We start from the raw sequence: 16,880 nt of genomic DNA, 5'->3' as shown, positions 1-16,880 counted from the left end.
GTTATTAAAGACATTAAGACAGTGTGTTGGTATCTCTCAAAGAGTGTTCAAACTGAAAGAGGGCAAGTTTAGATTAAATATTAGGAAGAAATTCTTTACTGTGAGGATGGTGAGGCACTGGAACAGGTTGCCCAGAGAAGTTGTAGCTACTCCATCCTTTGAAGTGTTCAAAGGCAGATTGGGCAGGGCTTTGAGCAGCCTGGGATTGTGGAAGGTGTCCCTACCTGTGGCAGAGGGGTCAGAACGAGATGATCTATAAGACCAGGCCATTCTGTGGTTCCATGTGTTACATGCCTAACATTATATGTCAATTGTTATCACATTAAGAGTAATAAACTGGAGGAGTGGTTTGTTTAAAGCCTTTGATGAGGTGTGCATCATCCCTAGGTCCTGAAATTAGATACATTTAAATAATCTGCTTAATTTCAAGTCTGTGTGCTGCATAATGCTAAAATGCATGAGAAATATTATGAAGGATACCTACTAGGATACCCAGTAGGATGGGTTAGCCTACACAGCAGATGTGCCTTGTTATATCCGGTATGTAAATGGACAGTATGGATAACGTGGTTCCAGTGCTGCAGGAGGATGGGCGGTTTGTGAGGGCAGCTGGGGCTGTGGGCAGTGACATGAGCTACTGGGGTGTAAGTCTTTAGAGTTTATTCAACACCGCTGTTACAGGCTCGCCAAAAAAATTTAAGCAGTGTGTTCGAAGGAAGTTAAGAACAACTCTTGGCAGAACCTTTGAAAGATGGCTCTGGAACCTGAAGAAGGCAGTTGGTAGGAAGTTGGAGTTTGTGTTTAGAGCAGATCTGAATGCTTGATAGGAGCGTGTTGTTTATAAGATAGACATACACTGCAAGTTGGAGATTTAAAACCTGGAATCTGCAACAGCAATTAAAGAATTGGTGATGAGAATAGCTTTAATTTACTGGTTTGAAATGATGTTACATGCTAATAACAGGGCAATGTTAGGGAAAAATAAACCCACAGTATGTCTGCTTTAAAGACAAAAGACCAGAGAGAAGAGAATATGGGAAATTTTAGCATTTCAGGATTTTACTTTTTGTGTTTTATGTTTTTGATGTGCTAAGTATTTTGATTTTGTGTTCTATATTTTTATCACAGCCTCTTAAAAATAATGAACTTTACTCCCAGTAAAATGATTTTTAATGAATAAATTCAATTTGTTCTAAAAGTAAACAATTTTTTCCTTCACTATTTCCTTCATACTTGGAAACAACAATTTAGTAAATAACTATAAAAAAAAACCCACAAAACCACTTTAGCTCTTTGATATCTTAAAGCGGAGTTTAGTTACTGTATTTTTTTTAAGTGATGGAAATGGAGTTTAGTCTGTAACATTTGTTTTATTGCCATTCCATTTAGAACCTGATCTTTCATATACTAACAAGCCATCTCTGATGGAGACGCCAGCAGCAAATGAACAAAGAGAAGCGATTCTATGTTCTGTCCCATATGAAGATCACTGATTTCCACCAAAGAATGCAGGTCTGACATATTTCTTTTAGACTTATATGACATATTTCTCTCAGTTGGATGTAGCATGGCAAGCTACAAAGTACCGTATACCAGGAGCTTGCACAGGTAGGGCAGTCTTGAAACTTCCTATGGATTTGATTCCTTAGAGCTTTTTGCTGAATGAAAGCTGATTGGTTAGCACATTCAGCTGCTTTTACAGAAAATCATATTGAATGAGTGTGGCCTAAACTGAGAAAGACTGGGTTTGTTTCTTTGTCTGCAAGAAGGCTGCTTCGGGGGTGAGGATTCTGATGTCAGATACACTGAAGTATACTGAGTTCCGAGGAGTTACATGGACCCAAGCCAAAGTTATGGGGAATTGGCTGCAGTGTTCAGCCTTTAATGCTCTTGCAAGCACTGGTTGCACTGCCTGTGCTTTCGTGTATTTGTAAAATACACATTCCCCCCCACATAGATTTTTAGTGACACGGTTCCTAAAAGCTAATAAAGTATCTGCAGTATTCTTTTTCATTCTGTATTACAAGAAACTCAGATATCTTCACTTTGTCTAGGAAAATGATAACCTAGTGCAGTATATTTTTACTGTAACAATTGTTACAAGATACGGAGTCACCTGGCAACTGTACAAGAAGAGTAACTTTTAGCACAAAATTAATTAAACAAAGATTCTTCAAGGACCTAATACTAAGGGATGTTGATTTATAGATTCAAAATATGCTCTGCAGTCCTAGAGAGCTTTGTTTTGCTTCCCCATTAGCTACTGATGGGACAAATGTAGTTGGAAATCTGCCAGAGGAGATATTCCAGAAAAAATAATTTATGGTTTAACATCTTTTCTTCCAACATAAATAAAGCAATTTAAGAATAAAAAAACACAACCCTTTTTTATTCTGGAGGAACAGTATTCACAATGGGAGTTCTGAAATAATTAGTCTGGACTAGCTATTGTGGTAACTGCCAGTGTATGAAGGAAGCCCTTGTTGATGGGTGCTGTAGCACACTTACAAAAAATTTAAAGATATTAGCTGTTGAAAAGAACATCTTGGCTCTTAGAACAGAGTTCAAATTCACATGAGAGGTGGAAGCCTCAAGGAGCTTTTCTCTTGCAGATGTTCCTAAATGGCTTACAGGAAAAAAAGAGAATAATCCAGTGTCAGACAGCGTCAACCAAAAAGCATTCCTGAACTAGTTTACTGTCAGGATGGCTGGGTGGTCAGAGACCTTCTCTGAACTGACAGGTAAAAATGGATCTTGTCATAAGTATTTATCTTTAAGAGTTCAGGTCTTGCCTACGGCTTTTGGAGCTCTGGCAGGACAGGTGTCCCTCTGTTGCTCTCGCACAGCAAGGCTTAGTATGTCTGAGGCTCACAGCTTCATGTCCTTGCAGACTTCAGAGGCACTTAAACCAACCTGCAGATGAATTCATTTTGAGTCTTAAAGCAGAGTAGAATAATTTCAATGACACATAGTTGGAGGGGCTATAATATTGTAATTCCCTATCACATGCCCATGCTAAGCATTTACAGATGATGAAGAGAGCTTGCAAAAATATAATGACAAGTTCAAAGCAAATGGGGAAAAGCAAAGTTTTTTTTTGCTGAATTGTGCTTTCTGTCATCACCAAAATAAGAACATGCTCCTTTCACCATCTATTTGTCACTGAGGGCATCTTGTATTCTCAGTTTTAAAACAGTTATTTATACTGTACTTGAGGAAAAGCCTGCTGGCATTCGTATGCACTCAAAAGAACATACTGGATCATATTTCATCTATGTTTAGTATGTCCCTTGAGCTGCATTGTTTGAAAAATAGAGTATGAAGATGATGATACAGTGATATCTGCCAGGATTGTCCTTTAAATTTAATCATCTCTCTTATGCAATGAAGTGTAATCTTGGACCTGTAATTATCAAGCCAGTGCATTATCTGTGCTGCTCAAAATCTCATGGGGTGCAGAAAAGGAGACTCACTGCAGTATCCTGATGATGATTGCATTGAGACAGCAGCGATAAAAAATCCTCTAATCTTAGCAATGAAGGAACCCATTTTTACCAGGTACCCCTCTCTTCTTTCTAGCTGTGGTAAGTAGCCAGATGTACATATAGTGATTTCATCATATCACATCTATCAGTTCATCCTGGACCTGAAAACACAATAAAATAGGCCTCAAAAAGATAATTTTTTGGGTCAGTTTTCTGAAAGCACCACTAATTTGATTTTTCTTTATGTATTTTAATGTACCTTGGAGCATATTCTCTCTCTTGTTGGCGGCTCACATTCTCCGGTAGAGTCAATTATTTTTGCGACATGAAGAAAATTGTGATACTGTAAGTGTACCTTGCTAAACACACAGCCTGCCCATCAGAATGTGCATCTATCATGTCCTTGATTAAAGGATACACTTATCATCACTCATGGGGTGTCTGAAAAAACAGTGGAGAATGACTGTAAATAGAGGAATATGCAATTTTTCTTTATTCTAAAGAACAATTATTTTGCAATGAGAGAAACTCTTCTGGGAGTTAAATCAGTGACAATCTGTATCTGTACAAGTACCATTTTTGCTCATTTTTCTCTTTGGTGTTTTGGGGTTTTTTTCAGAATACCACTCTATAGGCTTTGCGTGTTAACATTGTCTTGGATCATAATCACAGAATGTTCTGAGTTGTAGGTACACACGAGGATCATCAAGTCCAATTCTTAAGTGAATGGCCCATAGAGAGATTAAACACTCAATCTTGGTATTATTTACTTTCAATGTGTTCATACCGTTTATGTATGTTCAGTAATTACATGTTTTATTTGTTTTTTGCTTGTGCTGGATTAGAAATATCATGAATTCTTAGTCTGGCTTTCAACTTGCAGCTGTCACTTCATGTAGAAACTGATGGGGATTGCTGCTCCCTTCAGTTGTTTCAACAGCATTAAAAAAGCATAAACGAGGAGTGATTGAGGAGAAGGCCAGAGATTCCACAGCACAGCGAGAGTACAGCCAGAAAACCAGCTCAGTGCATTCTTCCTTGCTGGAAGGAGCAATGCCAGTTATTCCCATGTGCCAGAACAACTTTGCTAATGAAACTGTTGTGAGTTAAGGAGTCTCTGAGGCTTCAGCTCCTCCATTCCTGTGCCAAGTGCACCTCTACTGAGACCAGTGAGTGGTAATGACTGTCCTACTGCACTCCTCCTGTGGTCCTGGTACAGCTGGGAAAAGATGTTAGGCTGGAGCATCCAGTTTTCAAGACCTTTGGAGATAGCTGGTGGAAAGAAAAGTATCTTGTAGGAATGTGGATAACTGCTGGCTGCTGATCTTTGGTGAATACGAAGGAACGAGAAGAAGATTTTACTTGAAATAGTTAAAAAATCATTCCAGTGCTAGGGAAGCACTAAGGTCTGAAGTGATGGGAAAGCCAGTAAGGTCTAAAACTCAAAGGATTTTGCTAGAACTTACAAGTGTAAAGTTTTTATGTATTTTGCCACTTCAAGTGCTTGTATTTCTAAACCACCACCACCCGCTTAAAAGAAAAAAAAAAATCTTTTTTCATTATATAATGAAAGAACAGAAGTGTAAGTCACACTGTTGTTGTCTGCAACAGAGTTGTGATGCAAGCATATGTCTATTTTACTCTTGGTAATTTTCTTATTTCTGTGAAAGCTTCTTGATACAACTGTCTTCTGTGAGAATTTTTTACACTTCAGCTACAGATCATTCTAATTAGCTTTTTAATTACAGCTAGAGCAGTCTATTTACAGCACTCCTGACTGTTGTAAATAAGTCCATGTGGGGAAAAACAAGAGGTGATCAGCTTTAAATGAAAATAAAAATTAGTTATTATCATTTTCCACTGACAGAAAGTGGAACAATTTCTATGTCTCATAACAAATGCAAACCCTGTTTGGTTCACAGTCCACGCTTTGAAATACTTGAAATTGGCCTAGGTTTACCACAGGTATGTGCTATTAAGATTTTGGAGGAGTTGATATTCTAACTTTCTAAATTCTTCTAGTAAGTCCATTGCCTTATCTGGATGAAGAGTATCATAGTTATGTTAAATGGAGATCCTTTTTGTAGGAGAGTTGTGAGTATGAAGAATATGAATATGCAGAACAAGGTAGTATCACTGTACAGTGTTATAATGCACAGACTGAGATCTTTTGTTGTGAACTTGGTTCTTGTTGCAGTTTCTGAAGTATCCCTGGTGGCCACATACCCACTGAGCATTGAAAGAAACCCTTGCGTAAGGAAACTACTACTGTCATTGTCTGCCCAAAATGGGACAGGAGGAGCCAGTGCTTGAAGACAGCTCCTGGAGTCCATCAGGAGTCATAAGGTGAGAGTTCCTTCTGAGGAGCAGAAACAAATTTTGCAATGGACATTGTTCTGTGTAATATGTGGCTGCAGATGCTTCTTGGAAACCCAGCCAAATGTGCTTTTGAGCTCTCTGTTAAATGCACGTATTGGGCTCGTATTCAAGGTTAGCTAAGGAAATGTGATTGAGTGCTTGTGTTCCTAGCTTTTCTCTGAGGTGTAAGGGAACTTAAGGGACAGAGCCACGATAATTTGTCTAAGTCTGTAAGTTTGGGGTATGAAAGGTAACAAAACTCTGACTTTAATCCTTTCTATAGCACATGAAAACAAACAAAAGCAGAACAAACTAGGCAGTTTATTCTCCACTTTCCCCTCTTTAATTCCATCATATCCAGCAAAGTTTTATTAACATCTTTATTGTGTTAAAAATATCAAAAATAGCTATTTCTGTTCAGTGCAATATACTTTTTGTATCGTCTAAGTGTTGTTCCCTACTAATTCAGAATTTTGTTTTCTTCAATATTTGTATGCAAAGCTATTGCAGGTACAATGGACTATCACAATATGAAGCAGCCATCTGTGACTCCCCTTCCTTAGGAGGAGTAGACGTGGTGACCATGGACTTCACTGCCCTGTGCCGAAGACACCACGTTTGAGAGCAACCCCTATACAAAGCATGGAGAAGTTGGAAGAACTTTCCCTGCTCCAGGCACATGTGCCACATTTCATTTGCAAATATGAAGGTAAGGAATTAAGGAAGTATATACTTGTATTCAAGCCTATTTTCTCCTTTGATAATTTGTGCAGGCTTTAAGCATATGTATTTGTTGCAGAACTTTAGGATTCATTCCTAAGCTCAGCCCCAAACACTGGCCATGAACTCACCAGCAACTTCAAACCATTTCTCTATGTGAAAGAATATGCTCTGTAGGTCAGAGGGAAGGGAGTGTTATTACCTTACACCAGGAAGCAGAAGGTTTCTGTTTCTGCTTACCTCTAGTTCCTTCACAGTAAAAAACTCTGAGTCCTGCATCCACCATTAAAACCTGGTTTAACCAGACAGCAGCAGGGAACCCTGCACCTGTGTTCACTCTTCTTCATTTGATACTGTTTGCAAAATCTGAATGTCCAGGCAAGCTTGTTCATCTTAAATCAGGAATTAATGGCAATGTGTGAGCACCTTTTCAGATTACTCTGTATTTGTGTTCTGTTAAATTTGTCTAGAACAATGAATTAAGCTTTCTGTGAGTTAGCACTAATCACATGATATTTTTCCCTTGTAAGTTTTCATTCAGAAAGTGGCAAAGCTTGTTGAAGGAAAAAACCCTTTGACATAATTTTTAGGAGCTGTAGGTGCAAATATCTTCACATTTTAGGGTGCACACTTTTATTTTTGGTGTAGTGATAAAACTGAGTTTAATTTAAAAAGCAATCCTGTATGTCATTTGTCTCAAATGAAGCATGAACTCCATGTGGATGGATCAAAATTGTTCCTTTGGGCAGTATGTTTGAAAAGGTATTAAATACATACAGCTGTAGGGTGACTGATAGATAACAATTCTAATTATAAACAGGAACCTGTCACCTCTGACCTTCCAGTCAGGCTCTTGTTACAGTTTAAGAGTGGGCTCTTGGAAAAAAGAGAAAATGCACAGTGTGTAAAGATGAAATGACAAGGAAAAACCGTTTGCTTTGTTCATTGATGATTATTTATAGCAGTAGGTCATGTGAAGCCAGATGTTACTCAGGCTTTTGTGTGAGATTTGAAAAGGATGATTGGGGTTTTACCCCTGAGGTTTTTGTGTTCAGATCGGTATTTGCTTCTATGTTGGAGTCATTTTGTGTGTTCTTGCTCTTTCAATTATAAGTAAGTGTTTAGCCTCAGTTCCCAAGGGATTCCTAAACCCTTTACTCCTCCCTTCTGACCTGGTCCATAGCAGGGTGGCAGTGCCACATGATCCTCACAGCAGCCACATTCCTGAGGTCTTGGGCCGCGTGTGTTGGCACAGCCACCTGCTGCCCTCGTCCCCCACGCTCCTGCTCCGGTTTCTAGGATGGCTTTGAACACAAATTGTTGTGCTGAACAAAACATGGTATGATGCAGTTTCACGCTTAGATTGGCTTGTCCTTCCTCCAAATGTTACTGATGACTCTCAATGCACCAAGATCCCATGCTGTAGTGCAGCACTAACTCCAAAGCAGCTTACTCATGGTCACTGGGGCCTTAATTTTTATGCTGTTACTTTAATTCTGCTGAATTATCTTCAATGTGTAGTAGATCAGTTTGCAGGTGGAATGTTAACAATGGGAATTACTCACTTTGGTATGTTCTCGTCCACTAGTTCAAAGTGAAGTTTGCATCTTCTTGGCACATAGGTTTTTAGAATCAGATAACTAAGAAGTGCTAACACTTTTGATTAGAACTTTGCTGGTGACTGCCACGACAAGAATGCTCAAGATATACTATTAGAGCACTTGGAATATTTTCAAAGGCAGTAATCTTTGTGTCTTGCAAAGAGTGGAATGGTATCCTTTGACAATAGGTGGTAGGATATTGATAGTCTTGTTTTCTCTATTTTCTCATGTATTTGTTGGCATTTTTAAATATTGCAAGGCTACTTGTGCTGTAAGAGCATTTCCTCTTTTAAAACTACATAGAAAGTATAAGAACCACTGTTTACTTTTACCTCCAGAGGTTATGAATGCTATGTATAATTTTTCTTTCCAGATCAAAATACTGTGTTTAATTGCTTTTTGGCACATATACTCCAATTGCAAATGCTACTGTAGCTATAAATTGTGTTACATTTTTCTGCTGGGCATGAGTGCAAAATGTTGTTAAGTAGCAACATTTAGATTTGGGGAATTGGATTTACTTCTTTTTATGCCATAGATACTTACATAACAGTATAAAATAATTGTTAAATGCAAGAGTTTTTGAACTCTGTACATACAGACAATCAGTAAGTGGTAGTATTAGTAGGTATTGATAGAAACCAGTAAACCATACCCTTAGCTGGAGGAATAGACATGACAGTAGGAGTAGAGTCTGTAACAAATTCCACTGACTGACATTTGGTCCTAGGTACTAAAGTTCAACAAAATAACCTGGAACTATAAGCTCCTGCTCAAAAGTCAGGAGATTGTGCAATTTTGATTGGATATTAATGCACTTTAAATATGGATAACATGCAGATAGTAGTAATAAGACTCAGTATTTAAGATCCCCTTGTGTGTTTAAATAGTCTGACTTAAAAAGAAAAGAAGGCTGTCTAGTTTTCTTGAGTTCAGATTTGCTTATCTACCTCCACCTAGACTGATGGAATGAAGAAGATAGGCTTAATTTACACTCTATTCTGCCACTAGCTTGTGATGAAACAGAAAATTTGGCTTAATGTAAGTAAGTATTAATAACTTTTTATTAAAAGGTGGATTCAGAAGACAAGAAATAGGAATACGAAACTTTTGAATAAATAATCTTAAGTCCTGTCATCTTATGTTACTTATGCAAACTTCCTCCAGAATGCAGCACTCTGCTATGTATTAAAAATGTAAGTATTAAATAAACACTTAAAAGCACAATAATTGTTAGTAACTATGTAATTACTCTCTCCCTGTGTTAATATTTAATTACCACATATTTAAGACATCTGTGAAAGGCTAGTTCAGATCAAGTTTGTTATTTCTATATTACAGAACAAGAGATATGAATAAATGGAGTAATATTTTATTGATCACAAACGATACTTCTTTCAGCAATTAAAATGCATGATGAGTCATATGAACAAGGTGAAAATAAAGCACAACCAAAAAATAACTTCACATTTTTTCCATTTCATTCTTAGTGTAAGCAATAAATACAATGCTATAACTTCTATTAATCTTATTTACATAGTACAATACGTGAATGTTGCCTGGTTTCCAGCCCAAATGTTTCCTGACATGAAAAGGAGTATGTGTTGCAGCATTTCTACAGCCAAATAGTCGAGTAGGTCTTCACCATGAAAAACTACACAGCATAAGTGCTACCATTAAACAAACCACTGCAATGGAGCATTTTATTAATTGAAGAGAGTAGCATTAAAAATAAACATTTTCTCTCATAGAATCCTAACATGCTGGTGTTACCGATAACAAATATAAAACAACTATTTCTTCAGGCCCTGTAGATTGATACAATAAATCCTCATTAATTAAAAAAAGGAAAATAAGAAAGAGGACATAATAACAGTTAACTATCTGTGTGTTCAAAGGAATCTCACAGTCCCAGCAAAACAGTTTACTTCCATCCCAGAGAATACAGATACAATCTACAATATTCTGCAATGCAGAAAATCAGCCATGAAAAATCAGCATAAGGATTTGATTTTAGTTCATGGTTACAGAAAAACATACTAAGAAGCAGTTCTTTGTCTTAGTTATGTAGCAATGGAAAAGGTGAGGTAGGAAGACAAAATAGGAGTTGGTATTTTCCAATGCAAATTAGAAAATAGGGTGTCTAACCTCATGAGGAGAGGGGAAGTACAGCTCTCCACAGCCACAAACATTTTCTTGCACATCCAACAGGATGAATGTTTCTTTGCCATAATGAAGACAGATGTGTGCCTAGAAGCATGCTCTGATTGTCTACCCAGAAGCAGAATAATTTCTATAGGAAAAGAATTTGCCCTCCTAAATTACTATTACAAGTTTCTCTAATAGAGAGCAATTAGCAATTAGTATTTTGCATTAAATGATAAAAATCTGTAGGCTATTAAATTTTAACTGCCTAGCTGAGAATTAAATTAAAATTAAAGTCTAATATTGTGTCACACTCTAAACCATCATGTATGTTTTAATTACAACAACCCAGGTACCATGAAATAATTGTCTAATAATAAGCCATAAAGGAAGGAACTTAAAGGACTTTAAAATGGACAGATACCTGCCTGGGCTTTGATTCTCAGCTGGTACCAGTTGATTCTGCAAATGAAACTCAAGACAGATTTATACCAGTAGATCATCTGGTCCCACAAATATAAAGTTGCTGCACTAGAGGAGGGATTTTCTGCACCACTAATATATTTTGAACATTGCACAAATTTTAAGCAACACTACATAATCAGCAAGCAGAGTTGTAAGCAACCTGTAATCATGTTGCAGCAGACATCATTACTGTATTCTTACAGTTTCGGAGACTGTGACATCTGATTGCCAGATTCATACCACCCTACAGCACAGAATCCAACAGATTTTTCAAATCATTCCCATCAGCTAATCAGATAGCCTTGCAGAAGAAAGGATTTGTGCATCCTAGCTGAGATTCTAGATTGTGAAACTAAATAATTAATAAGACAGTTTCTAAATTCAAACTCCCCACATAAGAACTGTAAAAACATATGGAAAGGTGCAAGTGGGTGAGCTTACCACATTCTCTTAATGTTTTCCTTCTAAATACAAAAGATAAAGACTTATGAAGTCACAAACTAATAAACACTGTGACAGCCTAGATGCTAGTGAAGCTTGCAGAAAAGCTACTGACAAAAATGTTTAAATTTTAAAGTCAAGGTGTTGTATACAAAATTATTTGAAACTGAAGTGGTCTCAGAAAGAACTTTCATTTTTTCACTGATTTACATGTACCAGATATACATTAATTGGTGTATTAATCTGTCAGCTCCAGCATCTACTTTTTCTTCCACTCAATCTTTTTTTCCCCTCCTAAAGTAGACTTATCTGCAAATTAAATGTATAAAAATTTTTCTTACTTTTGTAATCTTCTGTAGGCATTTTCTGAACTCACCTCATTTCACACCCTCATTCTTGAGCATTTTTGCAATTTTGCTTAACAACATTACTATTTTGTTAGAGCATAAAAATTTAATAAAAACATAAATTTCTATAAAGACACGTTTCCTCAAGAACTTCCTGACAACCCCTCCTTGGTTTCAGCGAGACCTTTCTGCACCAGTGGAACCAAAGAAACAACATATAAAATACTGTTCTAAGCTGAGTATCTGAGACAGAGATTCAGAATCAAGCTATGCAAAATAGTACTAAAAAATTCAATACATAATGTTTTGAATCTTTATAAAACAAACCTTATATTGAATTTTCCAAACAATGACAATTACTAAAAGTAGCTTGCTTGATTAATCTGAACCTCATACACTGGCTTTAAAGGTAGTATGTCCCATGCACTGTGTTCAGTCTTGCATGCTTATCTTACACAAGAAAAAAAGCCACAAAATTAATCAAAACCTTGCCCAAAAATGAAGGAATAAGTTATCAAGCACATGGCCTAAGAAATATTTAAAAATAAATTGAGAACAATGCTACAACAAATCCTGTACATGGTCTTCTCCAGGTTGAGTAAATTCCTTCAGCACACATCAGCTGCAATTACATATTAGTGTCTGAAAGGGTTTACAGTTATTTTCAGGTTACTCCTTTTCTTTCTGGCAGTGAGTTCTCATCAATCTTGTCTGTGTTAAAGCCAGGAAGAAACTTCCATACACTTCGGGAGGAGGCACTTATGAATATGCCCAAACAGCTTAAATAAAATTGCTCAAAGCTTGCTGCAAGATATTACCTTGTAATAGAGAAGTAAGTAGAGACCCAGACTTGAACTGGTGTCTCTATGCTTAATGTAAAAGAGCAGGAAAAACCCCACACTGGCCAAACTGTCAGTATCCTTGACAAAACCAAACATCAATATCTTTAACCAAATCATCAACATCTGTTATCTCAGACTACTTGTCAGGCTTTTTTGACAGCCAAATAAATGCTGGACACCAAAAATAACCTGGATAAACCTATTGTTATTATGGTACCTACTTTAACGATTTTGCTTTGTCCTATTTTAGGTTGAATTAAGACAATAGAGTCTGGTATCTATACTCTAAGATTCTATAGGCAAGTGGCTTCAACACAGCACAGTCTTATACAAACTTCCAAGAAAATAAGAAATCCTTCATTGATTCCCTTTTTACAAAAAATTGCCAACTTTGTCTACATAGTAGAAACTGAAGAGGCAAAGTTTGTATCCTTATATAAATGCACATACATATATAGATATATATGTACAGATGTCCATACTGTATAGATACTCAGAAACACAAACATATGTATGTATGCATATATATTTATATACACATATATACATACGAAAAACATGTTGGCTTAGTTTGCATTATTCAGGAAAAGAATATATCCCAAGTTAGGTAAATTCTTCTGGCCATGAAGTCACTAAATTGGGCTTGGAGTTCCCAGGGCGAGCCCCGGGCAGTCACCCATAGAGCTTCTCAGTTTTCAAAACAACGCTGTCCATGTCGTGGTAGCCCTTGCCATTTAAGTGCTCGCTGGTGCAGTCGTGGCTGTAGCTGTAGCCGGGCACGTCGCTGATGGTCGATACGGTGTAGGACGCCGTGCGCATGGCGTCCGAGTGGCTGAAGCTGTGCTCAAACTGGATTCTGTACTGGTTCCAGTGTCTTCTCAAAACAGCTTGGACCTATGCCAGCAGACAAAAAGAAATGCGTGTGAACTGCTTGGAGAAATCTCATTGGACTTCATTATTTGATGCATGAGGGCCACGATAAAGGTGTCTCAGCATATTAGGTAGCAAGGTACAGTAATCTTGGAAATGTCATTTGCCACTTGGGTTGTTCCAAAAGACTTGTAATATAAGTGAACATTATTTTCCAGCAAATTTGGTGTGATATAATGATATTTTACAATTGCAGTGTACTTGTTGTTCAGAAGCAGCACGGATTACAAGAGGAACAGCAGCAACATAATTCTCTGCTTACTCCCCCATCAACTCCAGTCCAGTGTGGTCAGATCAGATTTAGAGGTAGAAAAAGGTAATTTCTGTTCACCCCTATGTTCAAAAGGCCACATCCTCAGCAGCCGTAAATTCATTTACTCTCAACAAACCATAATTTAAATTTGCTATGGTTCTGGCACAAGTCAGTCTCTCCTAATTTCTGACCATATATTAAGCCAATGACTAGAAGGACAATTTCCCGAACTCTGTGTTTCTACCACAGTTAAAAATAAAGCTGGTAAAATAGCTGAAGGCCCAGCTGGGTTTCCATGTCTCCACTGAAAGGATGTGATGTTTGTCACAGCCTTCCTCTCCTACAGTATGGTTAAACACCTGTGCATATTGGCAGGATGAAGTGTCACATTCATGAAATTCACACGGAATTTGTCTTTCAGTGAAGATGCCAAGTGAGGAATGCCAAGAATGGTAATCACTCCTGTTTATTTTTCAAGAGATGTTGTTGTTATGTTAAAAAATCTGCCCACAGGTTATGAATAGTTAATTTCCTCTTCAGCCAACCTTCCTACAGAAAGTACTCCTGCATTGACTGGCCAGCAGCTGACCCAGGAAATGCTGGGGAGCACTGGGGCCCACATGTATCCAGCAGTGACCCCCAAATCACAGGTGCCATTAAAAAACATGACCTTCATTTCACTTTCTCACATACCAAAGAACCAATCAGCAAACAGTGACTGCCCCAGTTAACTGTTGATATTGTGGGTAAACATTTTTAGGATTTTCTATATGTCTTCATGGTTTCTTCTGTGTTTGTTTTTAATTTCCCTTACACAAAGGCTTTTCTGTCTAATTTTACTCTGGCTTTAATTATGAAAAACAAAAATAAATAGAAGAAAAGGGATGTAATTTTTAGACTTCCTGCAGTCTGGTATCAGAAACTGCTGTTTAAAGGAGAACTTCATATTTCTCAAAACCTTTATAAAGGAAATGTCAAAGGTTAAGGAAAGAAATATCAACTAATTAACATAAGAAATTATTTGGGGCAAAGGAGATGCTCTCTTACTGTTCATAAAACCTTTCTAATCCACTCTAAACATCTAAGCAAAAATCTCCAAACACTGAGGAGAAAAATCAAGTATCTCAATATTTCTGAGAATCAGCTTCTACTGCTTTTCATATCAAAATTCCATATTCTTTCTGAGTCTAAAGGCAGAGTTCATGTTTCAGCATGGGAAGTTTGGATTAATATGTGCACTGCATAGCAATATTGAACCTTTAGTAATCTACCATAAAGCCAAGAGAAAAAGTGTAGTCAAAATTTCATCTTTTCCAAGAAAGAAGCTTGGAATTTAGTTTGAAATCACATCAATGAATCTGTGTCTATCATTAAGCTAAGTTCTACTTTTTCTCCTTGCTGTTGTCAACTACCTCAATAAGATTAGAGTTTTATTGCAGACATACATGCAAAAAATTACGTATTGGGCAATTTTCACTTTTTATGAGAACAAGCCTGAGGTGGGAAAATACCAGCAACTGCAACTAAATGGCTTAACCAAGGTCAAAGAATTGTCTTGGCTGAGCTGGGAAATAAACTAAACTTTCCAAATTGCAAAAGGCCTCACACACTCCAGTCCTCTCCCACACTTCTCCTGGTCCCTTCAGTAACACTTGTTTGTTCATCTTGTTTTCACTTGCTCATTTTTGTAAAGCAGTGCTAAAGAATACCAGTCCCATGGGTCATGAGAGCCACCAGCATCCCAGCTAGGTAAGTGCCTGCGATCTACTGCCAGGGAGAGAGCAGCCCAGAGGGGAGAGCAGTGCAGCTGCTCCCTGCCAGGCACCTGCCAGGTGCTGTAAACAGTTTCCTGTAAGGGCAAACAGGATTTCCTCTCTGCCCACCCCAGTGCCCATCACGCTCTCTCTGTGCATTTCCAACTAAGCCACATATTCTGGCACTATTCCCAAAGCCTCTCTGTTCCTACTGAATTAGGGTTTCACCTCTGTCCTGCTACATGTCTGTTCTTGCAGGGTGTTAACACCTTTCAGTTTTTATTGCCACCTTTCAGTCTTCTCTAACTTTCAAATCAATCATTTATGGAAGAAAATGGGAAAAATCATTGAGACAACTAATCTTCACCACTAATTATGCTCTATTATGCATGTCTACCCATGAAGTGAGAACAGAACTTTTACAACTGTCCTCAACTTTGAGCAGTTGCACTGAGCTGTAAATTCAGCTCAGGACTGGTAGAACTTTGTGACTTTCTTACAAGGAAAGATAATAAACAATGCATTTAATGAAAAAAGTAATGCAAAAATACAATTCTATTTCTCAGTCATTTACAGAGATGCTAGTTTCAACTGGAATACTCTTGCTTCCTCATCACCTTATTAGTTAATAATGGTTCTTTTTGATGAGTTTTCATGAAGAGCTCCTTCCAATTAGCCCTTTAACACAATATCAATATCACACAAATTAAACAGCTCAGTAACCAAAGAGGAGAAAAAATCAAACAAAAATCCCACAACACATCCTCATCTATCTCATCTATTATTAAAAAGATTATATAACCTTGTAAACCCGAGACTGTGATCTTCATGACAACATTTCTACAGACCAATGAAATGAAAGAAAAAAACCCAAACAAACCTTACATGGATCACATAGGTTGTTATTCATGAGGCTTGGAACAGTAACACTGTAGGAATCTTTCTACTGATCTATCAGAGACCTGGGACAAGCTTCTCTGACCACAGCTTCTATTACCCCAGAGACCAGTCTAGGCCATCTCAGAATAGAAAACATGATGAGGTAGTTGGGAAGCATCTTACTGTGCAGGATGCTGGGCCATGAGCAGAATGTGAATCCTTAGGGAAGTTCTGCCACAGCAGATCAAGCTGAAAGGCTTGCACATATGCCCCGGTCTGTGGGAGGCTTGTGACAAGCAGCTGCCTGTTAGAACTGGGTTGGACAGGCCATCCCTGGCTGCACTGCTCAGGAAGATAAAGAAGTTCCTTGGCTACAGTCAGAAGGACATATCAACTGTTTTTCTTACATTTCTTGGTTTATTTTCACTAGACTTTTCTGCTAGCAGATTGCTTTTATTCAACTTTTGGCCAGAGGTGTCTGCTTGAATAGGATTTGGATCCTGGTATTTGGTACAGAAGACACTAAAATGTACAGTAACTAAGATGCAGACAGCAAAAAATTAGTGCTTTTAGCATTTTTAATTGCTAATAAGCCACTCAAAAATGTTTGCCCCGTTGTCCCTCCAGGCATCAATTCCAACATCAGCATTCACCTTTAAA

The 16,880-nt window shown here is 37.7% G+C and overlaps 1 protein-coding gene across 2 annotated transcripts in view; it reads right to left on the bottom strand.

The window, feature by feature from the left end:
• Positions 1 to 9,514: 9,514 nt before the first annotated feature.
• Positions 9,515 to 16,880, bottom strand: part of CALCRL (calcitonin receptor like receptor) — a 66,253-nt gene continuing 58,887 nt past the window's right edge. For both annotated transcript variants that reach the window (XM_071562257.1, XM_071562258.1), the window contains exon 13: positions 9,515 to 13,298. In XM_071562257.1, the coding sequence (XP_071418358.1) occupies positions 13,077 to 13,298 (222 nt within the window). In that variant the 3' untranslated portion in view covers positions 9,515 to 13,076. The remainder of the gene's footprint in view (positions 13,299 to 16,880) is intronic.

The sequence above is a fragment of the Pithys albifrons genome, chromosome 8 (genome assembly GCF_047495875.1).
Source record: "Pithys albifrons albifrons isolate INPA30051 chromosome 8, PitAlb_v1, whole genome shotgun sequence".
NCBI classification, from domain to species: domain Eukaryota; kingdom Metazoa; phylum Chordata; class Aves; order Passeriformes; family Thamnophilidae; genus Pithys; species Pithys albifrons.
Note: the sequence above shows the minus strand (reverse complement) of the source record. Positions and strands in the feature narration are given on the sequence as shown.